Below are 20584 nucleotides of genomic sequence, written 5' to 3' on the forward strand. Positions count from 1 at the left end.
CTTGTCTGAGTCACTTTTATTCAGACAGAAATGAGTCATGAGCACAATAATACTGAAGTACCAAAGTGGCTGGTTTGTGTTTAAAACATTTCTAGTCTGTGTCCCCCTTTCCAATGGGTCGAGTCCAACAATTCATCGAGTGGATTGATATTAAATCACTTGTCTAATTTTACGTCAGTGATAATTTTGTTTTGCATTTTTCATCCATTCATTGGAATTATTTTCTCATTCTGCATCATTTCTTTTTTTATTAGGTCTTATATTAAGTCTATTCATTCGTCATTTCTGTTGTTTTTTTATCCCATTTTTGCCATTTTATATCCCATTTTGGTTCTTTTGAAACTCTTTGCTGTCTTTCTAAGTCTAGTTTGTATTATATTGTTTTCTGTCTCTTTTTTGTGATATAAATCGTGTTTCTGGGAGAAGTCAAGGGGCCCCTTAACGTCTTTGGTCCCTGTGTCTGCAAGCAGCAGGTTCGTGTCCATGAGCTCATCGGCAGTGTCAGCTTAATGGAATTTTGATCAGGCATAATTTTCAATGCCCTATACTCGACATCTAGATGCGACACAGGACCCCAGGTTCACATGCAAGCCCACTGTGTGCATGCCTGAGGTGTATCAGGGTGAATACAGTTGTATGTTTGTAGATTTCAGTGGTATTGATCCGTAAACGAAGCAGATTTTCAGAATGAGCTCCCAAATCACGTGTGTCGGGTGGGTGAGACGTGGCGTTGCCAAGGAAAACCCAGACAAAGTAAGTAGCATAAACCGCTAGCTGACATTAGCCGACTTAAGCGGCTAATATGTCAACATGGCTGTTCCAGAGCTTTATGGGTAACAGTTTAGATATCTTCAGATAATGTAGAACCTCATTCGTTCATTATAAAAAAAAACAGTTGTGTTGTATGTGACACGTCGTGTCGCATCAGTATTTACAGCTTGGCTAACGTTAGATGTCATAAACTAAGTATTAGCCTCAAAATGCTTCTAAGTCTAAACATGATACATTTGATGCCATAGTTACAGGAATGTTTACTTAGAATCAGGTGAATTGGAAGGTTATGGTAATGTTGCAGCATATGGGAATAACATTTCCCAGGTTGAACGGGTTCCTCAGGAGTCAAATGCGTCTCCTTTCACTGATACTCGTAATAATTCATTAAATTCCTCCAGGTGGAGTTGAGCCAAGAGGAGCTCCAGCGCATCATTACAGAAGCAAAACAAGAGTTGGGGTATGTTATGTTCCAATTACAAAACATACAGTCTCAAACTATCTTTGGCACACTCTCAAAAATTAAGAGGCAACAGATATTATTTCATTTATTGTAAGTGAAGAGATTCCCTGTACTTTACCAAAACATCTGATTCAATGCTTTCTTTCTTTCCTCAGAAACTTGGAAGCTGAGGATGACGATGAGGATGGCGATGATATGCCTCCTGAACCGAATCCTAGCAATGAACCGGCCAATGTTGCTGAAGTTCCATCAGATGAAAAGGATGAGGGAGTGGAGGAAGATGATGAGCTAGCGGAGTACGGCCTGGAGAACTACGACGAAGAGGATGCAGGTGAGAGATGGAGTGTTTGCCTGCATTCAATTTTTTTTTAAACATTAGGTGTGTCAGTCTATGAAAAACTGACCCTGTATGGTGCGTTTATCTGCCCCTAATTCAGCAACGGCTAACCTTGGTGACAGTCTGGCTGGGCTCACAGTGTACAGCACTAATGAGGAGGATCCTTATATCACTCTTAAAGATACAGTGAGTATCCTCCAGGATTAGGTTCACACTTTTAATCTGGTTTTGTTTCAAGTAGCAGCTAATACCTGATTTAGTCCCATCTAATCTTAGATGTGACCTGAAAAATATGCATGTGTTTTCCCTCCCCCTCTAGGATCAGTATGAGAGAGAAGACTTCCAAATCAAACCCACTGACAACCTCATCCTGGCAGGAAAAGCAGAGAAAGACTGCTGTAATTTGGAGGTCTTTGGTAAATATCTTCATGTATGACATGATTTCAAGATGAAATTGATATATTCACAGAGACTTTAAACTGATGTGCCACATTTCAATTCAAACTAAATGCATGAAATGTGAAAATATAAGAAGTTATTACGTTAATTATGACTATGACCTCCCTTTGCAAACACATTGCTAATCTTTTAAGTAGCAATAAACATTAAGTCGTCGATCTCTTACTTTACAGTTTACAATTCTGAGGAGGACTCTTTGTATGTTCATCACGATATTCTGCTGCCTGCTTATCCACTGTGTGTGGAGTGGCTAAACTTTGACCCAAACCCCGCGGAAGGACCAGGTAAGGAAGCCTCGACACACTGCTTACCCGATCTTAATATTTTGAGGTCTTTCTTGGATATCTGTCTCAGTTTATTTGGAGTTTTAATAAACAAAAAAAAACTAATACCATCCCATGTACCTCCTAACTGCAGCTAACTACGTCGCCGTGGGCAATATGACTCCTAAGATAGACGTGTGGGATCTGGATGTGGTGGACTGTTTAGAGCCCGTTTTCTCCCTGGGGAGCAAAAAGGCCTCCAAGAAGAAAAAGAAGAGCAAGAAGGTACAAGACTGTCTCATAATGCTGCACTGTCGTCTGTACAGTGTGGTAAAGAAGATTTAATTAAATTAGCAAGGATCCGATGGTTTCTTTTTTTGTGTTGTACTTATTTGAAATGACATATTATTAATAAACTTGACTGTCATGCGTTTAATCCCCTGCTGTTAAATGTCATGAACCCACTGTCTCCACTAATGGCAGGGTGCAGCAGCAGAGCCTGTTGAAGGGCACACTGATGCAGTGTTGGATTTATCCTGGAACGCGCTGGCAAGGTCAGATTTCTGTCAACAGCACCTTGTACATTTTATTCTTAGTACCACAACTGTTCATGTGTACATATGTGAATCCTTTACAGTGACAGAAATGCTCTTTGTTTTACTCAGGAACGTGTTGGCCAGTGGATCTGCAGATAACACTGTCATTTTGTGGGATTTGACTCAATGCAAGCCAGCCACAACTCTGCAAAGACACACTGATAAGGTATTTAGCAGGATTTGGAAATCAAATTCAATTTATTTTTAACATAACATCCTAAGAATGCTCAGGCTTTGGCTTCTTTGAAACAAAAATCATTTGTTTTTCAGGTCCAAACATTAACATTCCACCCTTTTGAGGCACAGACTTTGATATCAGGATCGTATGACAAGTATGCCTCATCTTCTGTGCAAGTTAACAGATTTTGAAGTGAAGTTTTACATTGAAAGCTGGTTAAAACCTTTTTTTCTTTTTCTTTTTAGGACGGCTGTTCTTTACGACTGCCGTAGCCCAGACAGTCATCGAACCTGGAGGTTCAGCGGCCAAGTGGAACGTCTCGTCTGGAACCACTTTTCTCCCTGCAATTTCCTTGTAAGTGCTCAAAACCTCTTGTTGGATTTTAAAGTACCCATATTTTCATTTAGCAAGTTTTTTTAAATTTTGTTTTGAAGGTCCACTAAAATAGGTCTATATCCTTTCATGTACAAAACACAAATTATTTTCTATTTCACTATAATACTTGTGCTCTTTTTTGAAGCTGCTTCTCTTAAAGCCCGTCCTCCTTAAGAGTGAGTCAGTGTCCCATTGGTCAGAAATGGCTGACTGGGAGCCAGCTGTTTAGTTCCTCTTTAGGACAAAACGTTTCATGGGGATGTCATTAAATGACAGATGAAAAAATAAGAATTTCTAACTTTCAACTGGTGGAAAAATATTTAAGAAAAACAAATTAAAAGTCAGATTTCCTGGTCGGGATGTAAAACATAAAACAAGTTAAAATTGGGATGAAATGAGATGAAGAAGCTGAATAATTCTATGGGGACGTAGTAGTAGTAGCAGTATAAGTTGTTCCGATGCTCCCAATACACACAAAAAATATATTTTCTTATTACATAACCCCTTTAATGCAGTTAAATGCAGTGCGTTTTTGGTGTCGACGTCTGGAGCTGATGTCCTGATCACTTCAGTTGAAGAACTGTACAAGTAAACAAGCCTGTTTGTTTCAGAGTTGCACCATCTTTTCTTTTGACTGCACATTGGAGACACCCGCCCACCACAGGTGGTTTTTATGCTCAGTGCTTGTTAGATGACGAACAATAGCCACACTGTCAGTCATATTTTTTGATAATGGGTTGTAATGTCAGTAAATAGCAATTGATGCGTGGTTAAGTCATAGTTTGCTCATCTCACTCTGTTATTCCTTTCACAAGCTCTGTGGTTGACTCAGCTATGTGCATCTGTGTTTCAGGCCAGCACAGAGGATGGTTTTGTCTACTGTCTGGATGCACGCTCCGATAAACCAGTGTTCACACTGAGGGCGCACGATGAAGAAGTATCAGGTTGGTAGAAGATTTTTCACCCATATTTTAATGTAGTAATTAAACAAAGACTGTTGGTTTTGAGTCCATGTGTTAGCTCTGTGCTATGCAGGTGAACACTAAGCTCGCACACTAAGGTCAGATTATTAGTTGTGTGTTCTTTTAAATCCCTGCAGGCTTGGACCTCAGCAGCCAGATTAAAGGATGCCTTGTCACTTCATCATCTGACAAGCACGTTAAGATTTGGGACATTTTAGGCAACAAACCCAACCTGGTGCATTCTCGAGATATGAAAATGGTAAACAGTTATATATACACCGCGTACCTTTCTTTCCCTGAATGGTTGAAGTTTGTTGTTAATGTATTTCTGAGTCCTTAACAACATGTTTTGCCACCTGTGAACAGGGAGTGCTGTTCTGCGCCTCATGTTGCCCTGACCTGCCCTTCGTCTACGCCTTTGGCGGACAGAGGGATGGCTTGCGGGTTTGGGATATAAGTGACGTTGCAGCAGGTACATCTAACAGTAAACTGTTTCAGTTTGGATAAAAGCTTGAATATAATTTTATTTTTTTCAGACTTGTATAACCCAACTTGTATAACACAGCCTGGCAAATGTATGACTCTCTGTTTTTAGGAAATGATAGACGGCACCAGATTTCATCCATTATATCACTCTTAATGAGTCTTTAATCATGCCATTGTAACTGTTTGTTTTTAGTGACCGAGGTATTTGGCGGTCGAGAGCGCTTGGTGGTGAACGCAGGATCACAGGCAGCCAGCACCGCAGCCGCAGCAGACATGGAAGTCTCATAGTGGTCCTCTGGGTGCTTCAGCAGCTTCTAAACATGAATAAACTGAGCTACAGTGGAACGTCATTGTGCCTCCCTGCTGTGCCTAAGACTGGTTCCCAGAAGAAGGACTGGATCAGATGAAACCACACTCACTGTGTAGACGGACTGGCCAACTTATTTGCAAACTTGTCTAAAAAGAATTGAAGAGCTTTGTTGAGTGTTGCTCTTAACACAAATAATGCTGATGCGTGTTAAAGACATGTTAAGAAAAAGGAAAGGCATCGACAGTGCATCTATATTTATATTTCTGAATTTACATTCGACCTTCGGGTGGAGGCAGTGATTCAGATATTTGTGTCACTGTGTTGAAATGCTTCATTTTACATTCAGATCAATATCAATTTGCCTTTGTATGTGACAAATATAAAATGCTAATAAGATTATTTTCACAGGAAGAAAATACAAGAAGCAGATTTATCTTGTGATATTTCATGCCTGGGTTCATTTATTTTTTAAAGGTAAAACACAATATTAACAAACCTGGTCACTGTAATGAAAAACATTACTCATTCAAGTGAAAACTCAATAAATACACTCTGTTTTATCAAATTTATGATGTTGGTTTTGATGACTGCATGATCGGCCTTTTTCTCTTTATCTTCCATTCGCCTGCTCAAGGTAAATGGTGATTTTTGCTTTAATGCATCAAAATTTAAGGTTTGGTTCCACATATTTTGATTTCATGCAGTTAAAGTTCATGATTTGTGGCATTAGTCATATTTAGGTCTTGGATATTATGTAAATTCAAACCACTAACGCCTGCAGAGAGAATCAGCTAAACGATAAGCTTTTGGATCAATTTGACCCTTTCACTGAACCCAAAGTCGAGGATACATATACAAAAGTGTCAAAACTAATGCCTGTTAAAGAGTACGTGTTAGTCCAAATGTATATCTTTTCAGTTTCCATTACAAGGGATGATTTATATTTATTTATTTATTCTGGACTGCTCCGTGAATGTCATACGTGAAGTGGAACTAATAGCGTGTCAGAACTCCAACACGGACCTATTACATTGACGCACACAAAGATAACTAAGCATGGCGTCGGGTCATTTATGCAAGCTAAACTGTTTATTAACGCGACTTTCTTGTGGCACTCCACTTAGATATGCAAAAAGTAAGTATTCTGGCTTAATTTATTATTTTGAGTAATTAATGGTAATTTTAACGTGTCTGAGTTTATCGGTAAAAGAAAAAAGAATACGGCAGTGAAAGCTAACGTTGGCTAACCTTGACAGTCTGTTTAGAAATAAACCCCTTCAATTTTTTTATCTTCATAACTGTGTTTTAGTTGTTTTTTTTTTATAATTTTTCCATCCCTCACACTTGTCGTGTTAGCGGTCGTCATAACTACATTTTAAGAAGCTGAAATATGTCCGGTTCTTATTATTATGTTTGCAACCTGTTAGCCTTCAGGTAACAGTCATGGGGCGTTCCGTAAATGTTCTCTGGTGGTTAAAAAATTAATTGAATATTTTTTACTTTGCTGATCTTTCACTGGGATTTCATTAAAAAAATAATGAAATATGCAACATTTATACGCTGTTTTCCCGCAGCATCTTGTTTGGTGCCAAATCGACAGAAGTCCAGTGTCGATGCTCCATCACATGAGGGCCCTAACTGGTATGTACATTTGGCCAACTGTTTGAATTCAAAGGCTGCATGTGTGTGCCTTATTATGGCTATTCCTATTTATTTTTAAGTCATGGCCTCTTCCCACTTTGAGAGAGGACCCCATGTTATTGAAAGGTTATGAAAGAACATGAGTAAATGACAACGTGTAGAAAGTGTGTGATTAGATTGCTACCTCGTCCGCCTTTTTGTTATTTCTCTGAGGTGTACTTTGTAATACTTTTCTCAAATGGCAGAACTGAAACTCTGACACTAACTTTCCAAATCTCTTGGATTTAGTGCGGTGGAAATTGGTGTGACTTCAGATGGGAAAACCATAGTGTGCTACCATCCCGCTGTTGACATTCCTTATGAACTCACCCAGGTAAGAGGTCGTGATTGGAATTTCTACATTGTAAATTGTCGAGCTGTGGAATTGTGTTGAATGGAACCTCGTCATGTTGGTAAATCGTTTCAGCCTATTGAACGACCGGATCCCCTGACCAACCCAGTAGAGACCCACGATCAGGTTTTAAAGGCACACCTCAACAAGGAGGTTCTGAAGGACAAAGAGGGACCCACTATAGAGGAGCTGAGCAAGATGTTTTTTACCACAAAGCACCGGTTTTACCCAATAGGACAGTAAGTACACAAATAACACACGCTTGCCTCTATCTGGGGAAAATATGGATTTTTGACATCTTATCAACATGCTGCTACATTTTGATCTTTAGCAAAGTTGGTGTAATTGCAGCAGAAATTGTGTAATAAACTGGTGAAACTACTGAGGAGCATATGGAGACTTCATACTTAAGCACACCGTAGCTTTTTGTGGCGTTTGTTTTGTTGTGTGTACATATTGATTGACATCATTTTCCTCTTATTTCACTATTCACAGATATCACAGGAGGCGCATCAATAAGAACCCCCCAAAGGACAGATAGTTGAAGATCTAACCGCAAATTAAGTTTCCCTTATTCCAATAATGTATAATAAACAGTTAAATATTCAATCTGTTGTTATGTAATATCATTACTTGCTTTCTGATTTGAAACCGTGTGAATTTACATTTCTGTATTTTATTTGCTGCAGATGCAGACGTACGCAATAACACTTTAACATCAGTACACTAAATTAGCCACAACATTTTTTTTTGTGGCTATTTATTCAAAAGAATTGATAGAATTGATTTTTATCAATGCTTTCTCAAAGCAAACGTATCGGTAGCTTGTTTAATGGAAATGAGGTTTAATCGTGGACCAAGAGAAAGAAACGATGAATGCTGCCGCTGTTGTTCACGGAAATGAATGAAATTTAGCCGAGAGGTAACCAATCCTGCACAGACACACCATATTGCTTTTACGAAAAATAAATATTTAGCATTCTTTTTACCCTTGTAATTAGATTCAATATGCTCTGTAAACCTACTTGATCACAGTTTTATTCTTTTTTCTTTTTTTTAAATGTAGCAACAAAAAGCTCCAAGAAAAAATTCAGTTCACTCTTCTAAATGCAATATTTATTCTGTAAATCAAAGAAAGTTTCTCTTCTCAGGCTGCCTCATTTGCTTATGGTGACTTGACTAAAATGTGTTTTCATTTTTTTAAAAACACATCAATCAATAATCCTTTTATTTTAATCAATTATGGAAAGTAAACCATTTGACCTTTCCATGTTGCATATGATTAAAAAGACAAAAGAAAAAAAGCATTTTACATTTTTTTTTAGCTGCTTCTGTGACAGTACTGTTATTGAGCAGGTAAAATGTTTTGGTTTGACTCGATCGTAAAGATGAATTTGCAGACGTGCACTTTATTTGTATTGAATAAGGTAAGAGATGTTTAGAAACTAAGATATGATTACAGATATATGTTGTACTTATGTATACATTAAATACAAAGGTGCCCTTTAATTTGCGTTCAATAAGGGACTACCTTTCAAGGTAATCTAACCCATACCTGTTTACAATGAATGCCAGACCTTGATTTTTACATCAATCAGTCTGGGGACACATGAAGAAACACAAATCCACAGAACTGTGGAAAGAGCTTGCATTAGCGCTTTTAAAAGATGAAGTTCATACCCCATATTTATGTGAACTGAACTTTGTATGGAGATACATGACAAAAATATTCATGGTATTAATTAGATTACTTTTGCTCTTAACTGCTGTTCATGGAATGTTTAATAGTACCATGAAAAGGTACTCGCTGCTGGAAATAGCTGTAAAGTTATATAGAAAAAAAACAACCCTCTTAGTGCAGTTCTCGCATCTGAGTGAATAATTCCTTAATGACTATAAGTTTATATGCTCTGCTATTGTGTCTTACAATGTAAATGTGGGATAGAAAAGAAGAAAGAAACATTTTAAAGGATATAACAGAATATTTATAAACCTCATTTGGCTGTCACATAAGTTTTCAAATAAATCGCCACAAAGCAAATGCAACAAATAAGTCTTTGAAAAGCTGGTTAAGAAAAAAAAACTCTTTCCTTTGTCGTTTTTGCGTCAGATCGGATGGACTATACATAATTTTACCGAAACATTCACGTATCTGCATTCTCACGTCGACAGCAATAACTGACGCCAGAATACTTCCTTACGTCATCTGCAGCCACCGGAAGAGCGAGTTATCTGTCCCCGCCCCGGCAGTTCAGTCAATCCAACCTGAAGAGAAGGCGAGTCAACGGCTAAAAATATAATTGCTAACACAAGATGGCCGGTTTGCCTCGTAGGATTATAAAGGTACACCTGTTAGTAGACAGTGTTAATACATTTAGATAATATTGTGTGTGGTTATTGTAGGTAATGCGTAGTATTATTATGAGCGCACAACTGCAACCATCTCGAATGTAGCCTAACGTTAGCGCGCTAGCATAGTTAGCTGCTGTCTAGCTAGTTATCGAGCTAACTCGCTTGACTGAGTGTTTTGTTTGCCACTTCCGTTTACTCCCCTCTGCTCCGTTTGTGTTTCAAGTCGTGTTATAGGCGACTTGTTGTGTGACTTAGTTCATAATCTTCAGATGAGTATATCCTTAATTTCTTGCACGAGTCATCTAATTATTCCAGTTTGTCCCGGTCGCCATATGAATGGATTCTCTATTTTTGCTAGGCTAGTGGTTGTAGCATTGCTGGTTCGTACACATGTCTGGCGTGAAACGGGACCTTTGTGGTTCCGAAACGAATACATGCCATCAGTGAGGAAAATATGTTAGTTTTGCTTTTTTTTGATGGGATGAAACGGGGGAAATGGTTATATTGCTACGCCTGTTGCGCAGCGGTTTCCTCCCAATGTCGCACCGCAGCCTCTCTGGGCCTGGCCCGGCAGTGGGCGCGATCAGCCTTTTCCGCCACATCAAGCCTCAGGTTAAACAGGTTCCCACAGCCGGTATCTAAATGTGCACGAAATAGAAGCACGACCCAGCTTCTGATATAAAAGTTTACATTAGATTTTTCTCTCACATCACATGAATACCCAAATTTAAGTCCAGATTAAACCAGTTTCCCCCCTGCAGACGTCAATGCACCTGCTTTGCTAAATGCAGGAATATGAAGAATGTTCCACTTCGTCGTTTTGCTTTTCACTGTCAGTTGTCCTTCAGTGCTGCACATTGTTACTGATAAGCACTGAAACTTAATTTTTACAAGTCCACAATTGATAACGTGGGCTATACGTAGGACTCCATATGAATTGTAAAAATCTACTGGGTTCTTGTAATGAAATGACGTGGGGAGGGAAAAAAAAACTCAGTTTCAAAAATTTTTCAAACATGTTATTATGAAAGTGCTAAACTAGACAAAATGAGAATGTTTAATGGTTTCCATTCATCTGAGTACAGCTGATTTAAAACATCACAGATGTCACGCTCCCATCACTTTCTACCGATGCGGTTTCCATAGTTTGTTTCCACTTCCTCTGCTGTGGATGAGCTCTTCAAAAACCTGATGCAAAGTATTAGTATGCCTTTTTCCAGAGGGCCCTTTCGGGTTTTAGCAGGTCGACAGTAGCAGCTGTTTATCTCAAGGTGCTCAACTACTACTATTCAGACAACTGCATTTTAATGAGCATCTGTTGGCGCTAACGTCACGGATTTAGTTGCAATGCCAAACACCACTGCACTGCTGAGGGTGACTTTTGGTTTGAAGCCAGATAAAACAGGAGAGCTGCTCATAACTAAAAGCAGCCCTAAAAGGATCAGGGAAAGACATTTAAATCATTGATTAGACATATGAGTTGATCATGAAAAGCCTGCTACCTGACGGCCTTAGTGTCGGCTCTGTGAAAATATTATTTGCATATTTTTCTGTGCTTTTTTTTTTTTTTTTTTGGAGCGAGTTAAGTTGCAGATAAACCAGTTGATGGGTTATACAAGTGGGAATGCGGTCTTAAATGAATTGTTTTTACTGAAATGATCGTTTAAGTGTTGTGGGAAGCTGTGTACTCTTGTGCTCTGGCCCTCAGCCACCCTTTTTTTTTTTTTTTTTTTTTTTTTTTTGTTGTCGGTGTCAAACAGCAGCTCGAGGAATGTTGTCCTGCCAGTATGTGGGTGAAAGTGTGTGTGTGTGACGAACCAGGGGGAAATTATACATTTCCTTCCGTTATATATCTAAAAGCGTGTTATCTGCTGATGCCCCCACAACACGTCTTCCTACAGCACTGTTTTTTTTCTTCTGATTCACAAAATGTCAACAGCAGCGTTGTGCGTTTTTCTTATTCTGACCACACTCAGGAGACACAGCGGTTGATGGCAGAGCCCGTTCCAGGGATCACAGCTACGCCTGATGAAGGGAATGCACGCTACTTCCACGTGGTCATTGCGGGGCCTCAAGACTCTCCTTTTGAAGGAGGCACATTTAAACTTGAACTATTTCTTCCAGAAGAGTATCCCATGGCAGCTCCCAAAGTGCGATTCATGACCAAAATCTATCACCCCAACGTTGACAAACTGGGCAGAATATGTTTAGACATTTTGAAAGGTAAGAAAACATGTTGGTTATTCTACATTCTTGTTTTTTTTGTTGTGGATACCTGTTGTTTTTGGTTCCCCGGTTGACTTCAGTGTGGAACCACACCCACAGGACTGTGGAGGATTAAAGTAGTATTTGTTTTGCATTTTAAAGATGAGAAGCATCAGATAGTTCAGGCTGTGATAGACAACACAGACTTGTATCAAAAACTGTTATTTCTATGCAACATGCAGTATCACACCAAGCTAATCAAAGGTTGATGAAGAGAAAATACTAGCTCTGCTGTAGATATGGACTCTGCAAGGAGTTGTTGAAGAGCTAAATTATTAGCATTTAAAGGTGACCTGTAGAATGAAAACATTTATCTGACAGAATAATGATGCAGGGTGTGTCTTTTAGGGTTTGGCGATATGTTGTCTTAAAACAATACACAGGCTCTGTCATTTGAATCTTGATTTTTATTTTTTTTGCTCATTTTTTTCCAAGGTGTGGCATTTCTTTCCTCCGAATGTTGTAAAAGATCAGTTAGGGAAGGCAGAAATTCACTTTAAAGCAACTTTATCACTTTATCTCACCAGCTTTTAGACTTGTCAAAGACTTTCACATATTGAAACACCCCAGGGATAGAATCACTGCTGAACTTCTTAAGATTACTGAAAAGCAACTGCTCACAGTCACAGCAAACAGAACCCGCATGATTTACAACCATTATATCAAGTTTTGAGATAAAGGTAATATTTATTTAGAAAGAACAGCAGAGACGCTGTCAGATGTACGGTATTGACAGTGATAACGCACCCTAATGCGCCCGTCTGTTGTTTGCAGTCACACAGATCTGCACAGTGCATTTTATTGCTGTGATCGCTGTTTTTTCCATAGTCGGGTTGCCTGAGGAAAAGCTGTGTCTGCGGGTGAATTCTGCTCAACTTCTTCTCTGCCATAATTGGGTTTTAGCTGCTTGGCAGCCATCAGATGTTTTTTTTTTCTTTCTCTCCACTTTTGACCTATAGACTGATATTTGTTACTCTTTTGCACCTTCTCCTGAATCCTAACAGACAAGTGGTCTCCAGCCCTGCAGATCCGCACAGTGTTGCTATCTATCCAGGCGTTATTAAGTGCTCCCAACCCAGATGATCCCCTGGCAAATGATGTTGCAGAGCAGTGGAAGAAAAACGAAAGCCATGCCATTGAGACAGGTGAGGAGTAGATTTAGGTTTTTCATTTTGACACTCAGGATCGAGTCCATTCATCTGCATTGCCAGAGGTTGCTGTAGAGTTGTAGTGTGATTAAAAATGCTCTGATAGATGGCAGCAAGCATTTGTTCAGTGTCAGACCTCTGACATTCCACCCACATCCCAAATGATCCAAAGGTTTGCTGCCACCGTACCAGTGAACCAGCTGACGAATGATGACCCTGTCAGAAACTTTGTAGGCGCAATAGAATTAGATAAATACAATTAGATTGGATTGCAGCTTTGTTTTTCTAAAAGAAGTTGAGGTTCATCTCGGCTGCCGTGGCACTTTGAGGCCAGATGGACGAGGAAATGCTTTTATCGCTCTATCAACCTTGAAAGCAGCTTTTTGTTGACATGAACTGAATAAATCGATGATAAAATGTTAAAGACGTCAGACGGCGCAGCGGCAGCGTCCCTGCTTGTTTACCTAACATTAGGAGTGCGAGCGAGAAAATAAACGATTCATCCGTTAAATGTTTGCCGCCCTGATGTTACTCAGCCGTCTGCCACTCAATGGGCCTGCAGTCTCAGCCAACATCAGCACTATTGTTCCGGATGTTGCAATTTGACATCTCTTACAGTTTTGCCGTATTTTAATCTAAATAGATTTAATGAACTCGATTGTAGCCTGTCAGAGTAAACAAGCATTTAACTGCTCTAATGGAGCAGCGCCTGACCACTTAGAGATGGAAAGAAGGAAGGCTGCTCAGGCCGGGCACTCGTCAGTAGGACTATCCTTATCTGTTTTTAAATAAATACTTTCATTTTTGTGCCACTACTTGGAAATGCATGTTGTTTTGAGACCCGTCTCATTTAGGTTTTTTCACTGGTGTGTGTGTGTGTGTAACCGTTTCAATTGGGAGGCTGAAACTAAAGCTCAACATGTTCAACATTTCTGGATGTGATTGAATTTTTTAACATTTTTACCAGTTTTACAAATGCGAGTAATTTCTAGTTTAAACTGAATTTTCTGACTATTTTCTGATATTTCAGAGACTTGAGTTCATTGTCGAAGAAATGCAGATTATATATGAATGAAAATGTTTATTCTCGCGCTACCCGAACCACTTTTTTCTTTTTTTTTTTTTACAATATGAGCCCGACGAATCCTGGCATTATCATTTTTGAGCGTGTCTGTGCCATCAGGGAAGAGAAAAACAATCATTCTACATGTTCAGGTTTGTCAGCTGGCGTTTTGACGCGCAGTCCTCACCCCCAACACAACTGTTCTGTCTCTGTTCCCTCCCCAGCCCGAACATGGACCAGGCTCTACGCGAGCAACACTGAAGTATAGAAGAAGAAAGAAGAGGCGTCTGAATGTGATCCACAAAATGTACTCCTATTCTGTCAACATTTGAATTTAATGGACACAAAAAAAAGAGCAAAAAAAAAAGATTCTAAGTCCAAATCTGTTTGAAAGAAATGACAAGATTTACTGCTGCAGACCTCTGGGTGACTTATTTTCCTCTCTAAAACGCGTTAAATGTGTGTTAGCCTTTTAATTTTTTCTTCTTTTTTTTGTTTTTTTTTTCTCTTCCTGTGTTGCTATTTAAATGCATGGGCAAAGAACGACACCCTCCCCTCTACAGTCTTAAAATCACATGCAACATGTTGTCCTGGGCTAGGAACATACTGGTACGTTTGCAAAAATACTCGTGCATTAAAGTTGTCCTTCTTTTAACACATGCATCAGTTTGTCAACACATCTATACGTCTTTTTAAGAGATGACCTGTTGTGTTATTTCCCCACATCATGTACACTTCCCCTCTTGCCTAGTGGCGGTTATGAGACAAAAAATTAATAATGAAATTTGTTTTGGCTCTGTGGGGAATATCAGTTAATTTCCACTGTGTATATGAGCACTTCACAGTACTGAATTGAGTGGATGTTGCAGCTACAGTGGTTCAGCATCATCCCAGCAGCACACGGGGGCACTTAAAACTGAACACTGGGGTTTTCACTGCTCAATAAAGCCCTATAAGAGACTGAATAAACCTAGATGAATCCACAGAGGAAATGCCACCGAGAACTCTTTTTCCATCTTAAAAAAATACTGTTAACTGAGAAAAATAGGAGTGCAAACACATCTGGACTACTAGAGGAGGTTCATGAGGACGTTTTCACAATAAAACATGTAATTGTCTGAAATGCATGTCCAATTTGCTGTTTAGGGACACAAACTCACAGACACGGCAAACATTTAAAAGCATCTAGGACACGTCGGTTTGTAGCCCCTGTAGGTGTCATTTTATGACCATCTTCAGTCAACACATGACACTGGTTTAAGGCCAGAAAAGACGAGTAAATGATTCCAATAATCTGTAATCTGTTGGTTGAATGCCATGTGAAATGACTAACGGTAGTATAAAGTTTGCCATAGTTTCAGAGTAGGTTTCATCATTGATCCAGATGTCATTTTTGTTTCATTCATCTTTGGGTGGGGTGGGGGGGGGTCAGTGACTGTTGGACAGTTTGGGGAGGGTGAAAGGAGCACTTCCACATGCTTAAAAAGTCATTGCCAACACATTCAAAACGGTAGATAACGAGAAGAAACTGTATCCATGTTGCAGAACACGATTTCGATGTGTTGAAAATGAAGCTCTTTTTTTAAGAGTGTCGGAAGTCCACGTTGTTTGTATTTTTTAACTGTCTGTCCATGCTATTTATGTTGCCTGTTTTATTTTCATTGTTACTTCATTAAGAAAAAATCTGGTCCAGAACCAAACTGAGACCAAGACCGTTGGAACTCATTTCTTGATGGGTGTTTTGTTGGAGTTGGGGTGCTTTGGGTGCTTGTTTTTTAAGGGAAAGTTTAAGTTTTTGTCCTCGGTTATAAAGTTGTTTTTCCTCAGTTGGTGAAAAATACTTTTTGCCCTTTCTCTGATATTGATGTGATGAATATGCAAGTACATTTAATTGATTCCAGAGGGGGAAATTAGTTCACTGTGCTAGCAAGGAAAGATGATGTTACAAATAAAACATTCAAAGTTTAAGATCCTACCAGGCATAAATGGATTTTGTATCAGCCGGAGTGCACTCGAGTCAAATTCTAGGGTATGATTCGCTGATATGTGGAAATAAACTTCTAAAGGTCCTTAAACTTTCCTTTTAAAGGATACCTAACTGATTGGAGGAATGAGTTGGATCACAAATCGAATTTCTGCATAGCTGAAAACGCGCTTCTCCAGCTTCTGAGGGAGGACTTCACACATATTTGTCTTCTGTTCTGTCTTTTCTTTTAGCCCTCTTTTCTTGCTCTTTCTTGGATTGTCGCTGGCTCTGTGTTTTGCTCAGATTAGTTTGCGTCCCGTCTTCGCCCAGGCACGCCTGCTTCCAAAATGCCACATTGTGAAGCACGGAGTTAGAACCCGGTTAATTTATTGTTTCCCTGAGGGACTGAACAGTAATTGAAACCACTGAAGTCGCTGGATATCTGAAACAAAAAATAGGTCAAAACACCAAGAGATCAAATTCTGATTAATCAGCTCCCCGTGTGTTTAAAAAAAGGAAGCAGTTATGTCGTAATTTCAGTACATTTGCATACATGATTCTCCAAACACTCTGTAAATAAACTGAGTTGAGTAAGTAAGAGGAGTCTCCTCTGTTTTATGATGTGTGGCTGTGTGATTCCAAAAGCGAAAGGTTACATTTAAGATGAGTTTTACACAGGGTGAGGGCATCCGCCTGTGTACGTGTCACTAGAATTTGCTCTCTTGACATTTTTATTGAGAGTGCTGCGACAGCTGATCCGGCTGAAGTTCATGGAGTGTTGATCACATGAAGGAAGTAAAACCAATCATGACCAGCTGAAGGAGGTGTGCATTGCATGCTGTTAATCCTCTTCACTGATTACTAACTTATTTACTTGTCTTTATCTCTTCAGAACTTTAACATACTCAACATGTAAGTCTGTGCAGATTCTCATTTAAAGGTATTCCCAGGTCTTAAATGCCTAAATCCCTTGACTTGTATGGTTCAGTGCAGGGGAAGCAGGTCCTCGGGTCAAGACTCCGCAGTTCACCTGCATTCAAAGGATAAGGGAGTCTTTTTTTCTGTGTTCTGTGATGTGCACATTCCAGTAAATAAAACTTTTCATGCGGATCGTCTCTGAGCAGGAGCTCAGCAATCTTCCTCCCCGGGTGGTCTCACCATTATTTGCACAGCGAGTCATAAACGTCCTTATGGTGATTGGGTTGGTCAAAAACTCAAGATGGCCCCGAATGGCCTTTCAAGAGTTGAATAACTGGGGAACTGAGAAAGCCTCTTCGATGAGATTATGAAAGAAAAACAACAATATAGTCCCGCTGTCTTTGACTTCCATCTGTGGTGGATACAAGCAAGAAGTAAAACAAACCGAAAACTGTTCAAACAGATCACATTTACATTGTAAAACACCCACAGATTGAGACCGAAATAATCATGTTTAAATTCCTTTAAAAACCATGTGTGTAAAGAGCTCTCATCTAACAAAATGATCAAAAAGTCACTGCACAGTACAGCTTCACGTTGTCCGCGAGTTTAATATTTGCACATTTACAGGAAGCATAATGTCGTTTTTTCTTTCCTAAGAGCACAACAGAGTTAGCATCTCACCAACTTGTGACCAAAGGCCTTTAAAAGGCTTTTAAGGTTTGTTAATATAAAAAAGAAAAGCCTACAGTTTGCGTCTGTTTGTCTTTCCATAGTTTCAGACTGTCTCGTTCTGTTGGATAAGAACTGAATAATAGCTACAGCTATAAAAGAACATTTAGGCCATGTTAAATAAACTGCACACATTTTAACTTTAACAGAGATTATAAAGACTTCTACGAGCAGAATATTTGTGTTAAAGCTCAAGTGAATAGTTATTGTTGTACTTTAGAGCTGCTAAGTTCATGGATGTAAAATATGTTACTTCCAGTTTCAAAAGTTGATCATTAGGTATCATAAACCCGTACAGCTTGTGAATGGTAGTCCTCAAGTTCATGCTTATTATTTGCAGATCTGAAAAAAAATCAAGTTGGTAAATTGTTTAACGAGGAGCAACTGAGCCTCAATGGAGTTCATCAGATCTCTTATTAGAAAAACTTAAATTAAAACAACAGTCAGTTAAAGCCAAAGGTTTTACTGATATCTAGTCAATACAGACACAAAATCCTTTGCCAATAAAATTTTTTTGCACCGCTCAGTTCTGCCAGAAAATGCCACAATAGCAACAGCTATCAGTTTTATCCGTCAATGCAGATCAAATCTGTTGCTGTCCCTCCGTGTTCTTTGTTGGTTCGTTCACAAGGTGGCGCTACAAGCAAAGGCTCCTCATATAAAAAGTTTCTGAGAGCTTGCAAGCACAGAGACGTGCTCTTCATCAAAATTTACACTCATTTCTGTCCGCTTACACCTGAGCACCATCACATGAAGCCACGTGTTCTCATCCAGTCCAGGCCTCTGCAGAGAAGAGTCTTCGGGAACAGATAGTCTGCTTGTCCTTCTTACAGGGGGCACCTGTCCTGGTGGCCTGTGATTTTATGTGTCAACAACAACAAAAAAAAAAGTTTCACAATGTTTTATGACCATGGTTAGATTTATATGGCATCCAGGCAGCCATTCTTTGAGGGGAAGTGCAGGAAATGATTCCCCTTGCTATCTGCAATATCTGACCAAACATTAACCAGTCTGAGAGGCAGCTGTCTCTCATAAGGTTTTGTTGTTGCACAAGTCGTCCTCAGAGCAGCAAAGTGATATTTGGAAGCTTCGTAAGTCATTGACACATGCTAAAAGTAAAAATAGGAACTCACGTGAGTCTCTTTGAAACATAAAAGCACATTATTTACTACTACTTTGTTAGGATGTTACTGTTGATAGTAACAATGCTTAAGACACGTGCGGCCTTATTGTTTGTAGGTGACCAACGCCCTTATTTGGTCAGATTTATTCAGACTGAGAACAGGATCCACTTTAGAGATTGATCCAGTCTTCAGACCCCTTCTTCAAGCTTGTTTCAGTCAACTTTGGAGAACAGGTGAGCAGACTTGCCAACTCAAAACAGTAGAAGAATGCAGGTGGTGAGTAACTTCAAACTAATGAGCTTTCTCTTAAACCATCACTGATCTTCCAGGAACAGAGGTGTGTGGCAAAGCAGTCAACAATTACTTCGTATTACTTTATATTTCTGCTCAGAGCTGTGGACAGAGCTCTACTTTGTCACTAATCTTTGATATGCAGGCATAGCTCAATTTCATTTTTGATTTTTTTTTTTTTATCGTTGCAATATTTCCTTTACATTTTCAACCTGAAGTGACAAAGTTGTCGCTCTATTGGAGAATTTTTTTTTTCCAAGATCCAGGAAATATTGAATTTGGACATAAAAATGTTCCATGTTTAGTGGTAAACGACTTTCAAACAGCTCAGACTGCCCATACACAGCAGCACTGAAAGCTAATCATAAATCAACACAGATGCCATTTTACAGGCCTTGAATAGTGTGATTTATCCATGTAAGTGTATGACAATGCAGAGCTCCGGCCACACAGTGACTGCTGCCTCAGAGGACATGGAGCCAGCATCCTAAACATAGCCCTGCTCCTCTGACACTCAGGATCATCTCTCGCTGTGACTGCTGACTGTAGGTGAAAACATTCCCGTCACACGCTGCTGGTGTTGAGCCGACAGGTGAGGACAGACATCCTGTTTTGACTGCTGCGTGTCTGGCACTCATTGGAAACCAGACTGTAATTGTGGGAATGCGGGGCAGTTTTCTGAGTGGAGAGGTTGTATGTTATGCAGCCTGATGTTTTTCATTTTCGCTCTCCCTTTTTTTTTTTTTCGCCACCCCTTCCTTTGTCTCACAGTTCATCAGTTAAACCTTTTGCTTGTCTTTTCCCGTCCTCTTTTTTTTATCCCCATCGTTTCTACTTTTTATATCTCACTCCCTTTTATGTCTTCTTTCTGTTTTATCTTTACCCTCTTTTTCACCCCCCTCTCCTTTTTCTCATACTCTCCTCCCCCTTCTTAGTCCCACTGCAGATGAAGTGTGGAGGGACTGCAGTCAGAACCTTCTCACCTCAACTCCCCTGATGTTATATAACCACCCTCATTATTCCATCATGCGTAAAAGCAAAACTCAGCAACCCAAAAGGGAATTCCTCCTTCCTTGTAGCAGCAGGTACCCAAAACGACTTCATGCTTCTTTTGTATCTCAATATTTCAGGACCTTTTTGGTTATACAAGACATCTGCAGTGGGATGTTACAGCAGGCTGGGATTTTCCTGCTCTTTTAAGCACGAGGTGCTATACGTCCTAAATCATCCTCTCAGCGTTTTATGTGTTTACATCTCAAGACAGAAGCTGCTGCTCCTTTAAGTTATGCTTATGAGATAGTTCCAATGTGTCTTAGCGATGCGTGAGTGTTCATTGTCAGGGTGGGTCAGGGTACTCATAAAGCACATTTGTTTTTCTTCAACACACATGACATGTAGGTTTATTCTTCCTTTCTTTTCGTCAAATGTATAGCTTCTTTAACAGCGCACAAACGGTTCAAATCAATATCAGAATCCCAAAAAGATAAACAGAT

General features: G+C 39.5%; 3 protein-coding genes across 3 annotated transcripts; all 3 read left to right on the forward strand.

Annotated features, from left to right (window-relative positions):
* Positions 1–567: 567 nt before the first annotated feature.
* pwp1 (PWP1 homolog, endonuclein) lies at positions 568–5765 on the forward strand. The gene is made up of 15 exons (XM_075472472.1): positions 568–753; positions 1173–1231; positions 1390–1565; positions 1672–1757; positions 1891–1987; positions 2204–2314; positions 2448–2578; positions 2777–2847; positions 2959–3055; positions 3160–3221; positions 3313–3421; positions 4296–4386; positions 4542–4663; positions 4771–4876; positions 5084–5765. The coding sequence occupies exons 1-15, from the start codon at positions 688–690 to the stop codon at positions 5176–5178; spliced, it is 1479 nt and encodes a 492-aa protein (XP_075328587.1). The 5' UTR covers positions 568–687; the 3' UTR covers positions 5179–5765.
* Positions 5766–6223: 458 nt separating this feature from the next.
* Positions 6224–7841, forward strand: mrpl42 (mitochondrial ribosomal protein L42). Its single transcript, XM_075472473.1, has 5 exons — positions 6224–6335; positions 6775–6841; positions 7130–7214; positions 7308–7471; positions 7728–7841. The coding sequence occupies exons 1-5, from the start codon at positions 6257–6259 to the stop codon at positions 7771–7773; spliced, it is 441 nt and encodes a 146-aa protein (XP_075328588.1). The 5' UTR covers positions 6224–6256; the 3' UTR covers positions 7774–7841.
* Positions 7842–9461: 1620 nt separating this feature from the next.
* On the forward strand, positions 9462–14715 carry ube2nb (ubiquitin-conjugating enzyme E2Nb). Its single transcript, XM_075471490.1, has 4 exons — positions 9462–9575; positions 11561–11807; positions 12854–12994; positions 14285–14715. Exons 1-4 carry the CDS (start codon positions 9546–9548, stop codon positions 14326–14328), a joined length of 462 nt encoding a protein of 153 aa, XP_075327605.1. The 5' UTR covers positions 9462–9545; the 3' UTR covers positions 14329–14715.
* Positions 14716–20584: the final 5869 nt, after the last annotated feature.

Source organism: Odontesthes bonariensis, chromosome 8 (assembly GCF_027942865.1).
Source record: "Odontesthes bonariensis isolate fOdoBon6 chromosome 8, fOdoBon6.hap1, whole genome shotgun sequence".
Taxonomy (NCBI): Eukaryota; Metazoa; Chordata; class Actinopteri; order Atheriniformes; family Atherinopsidae; genus Odontesthes; species Odontesthes bonariensis.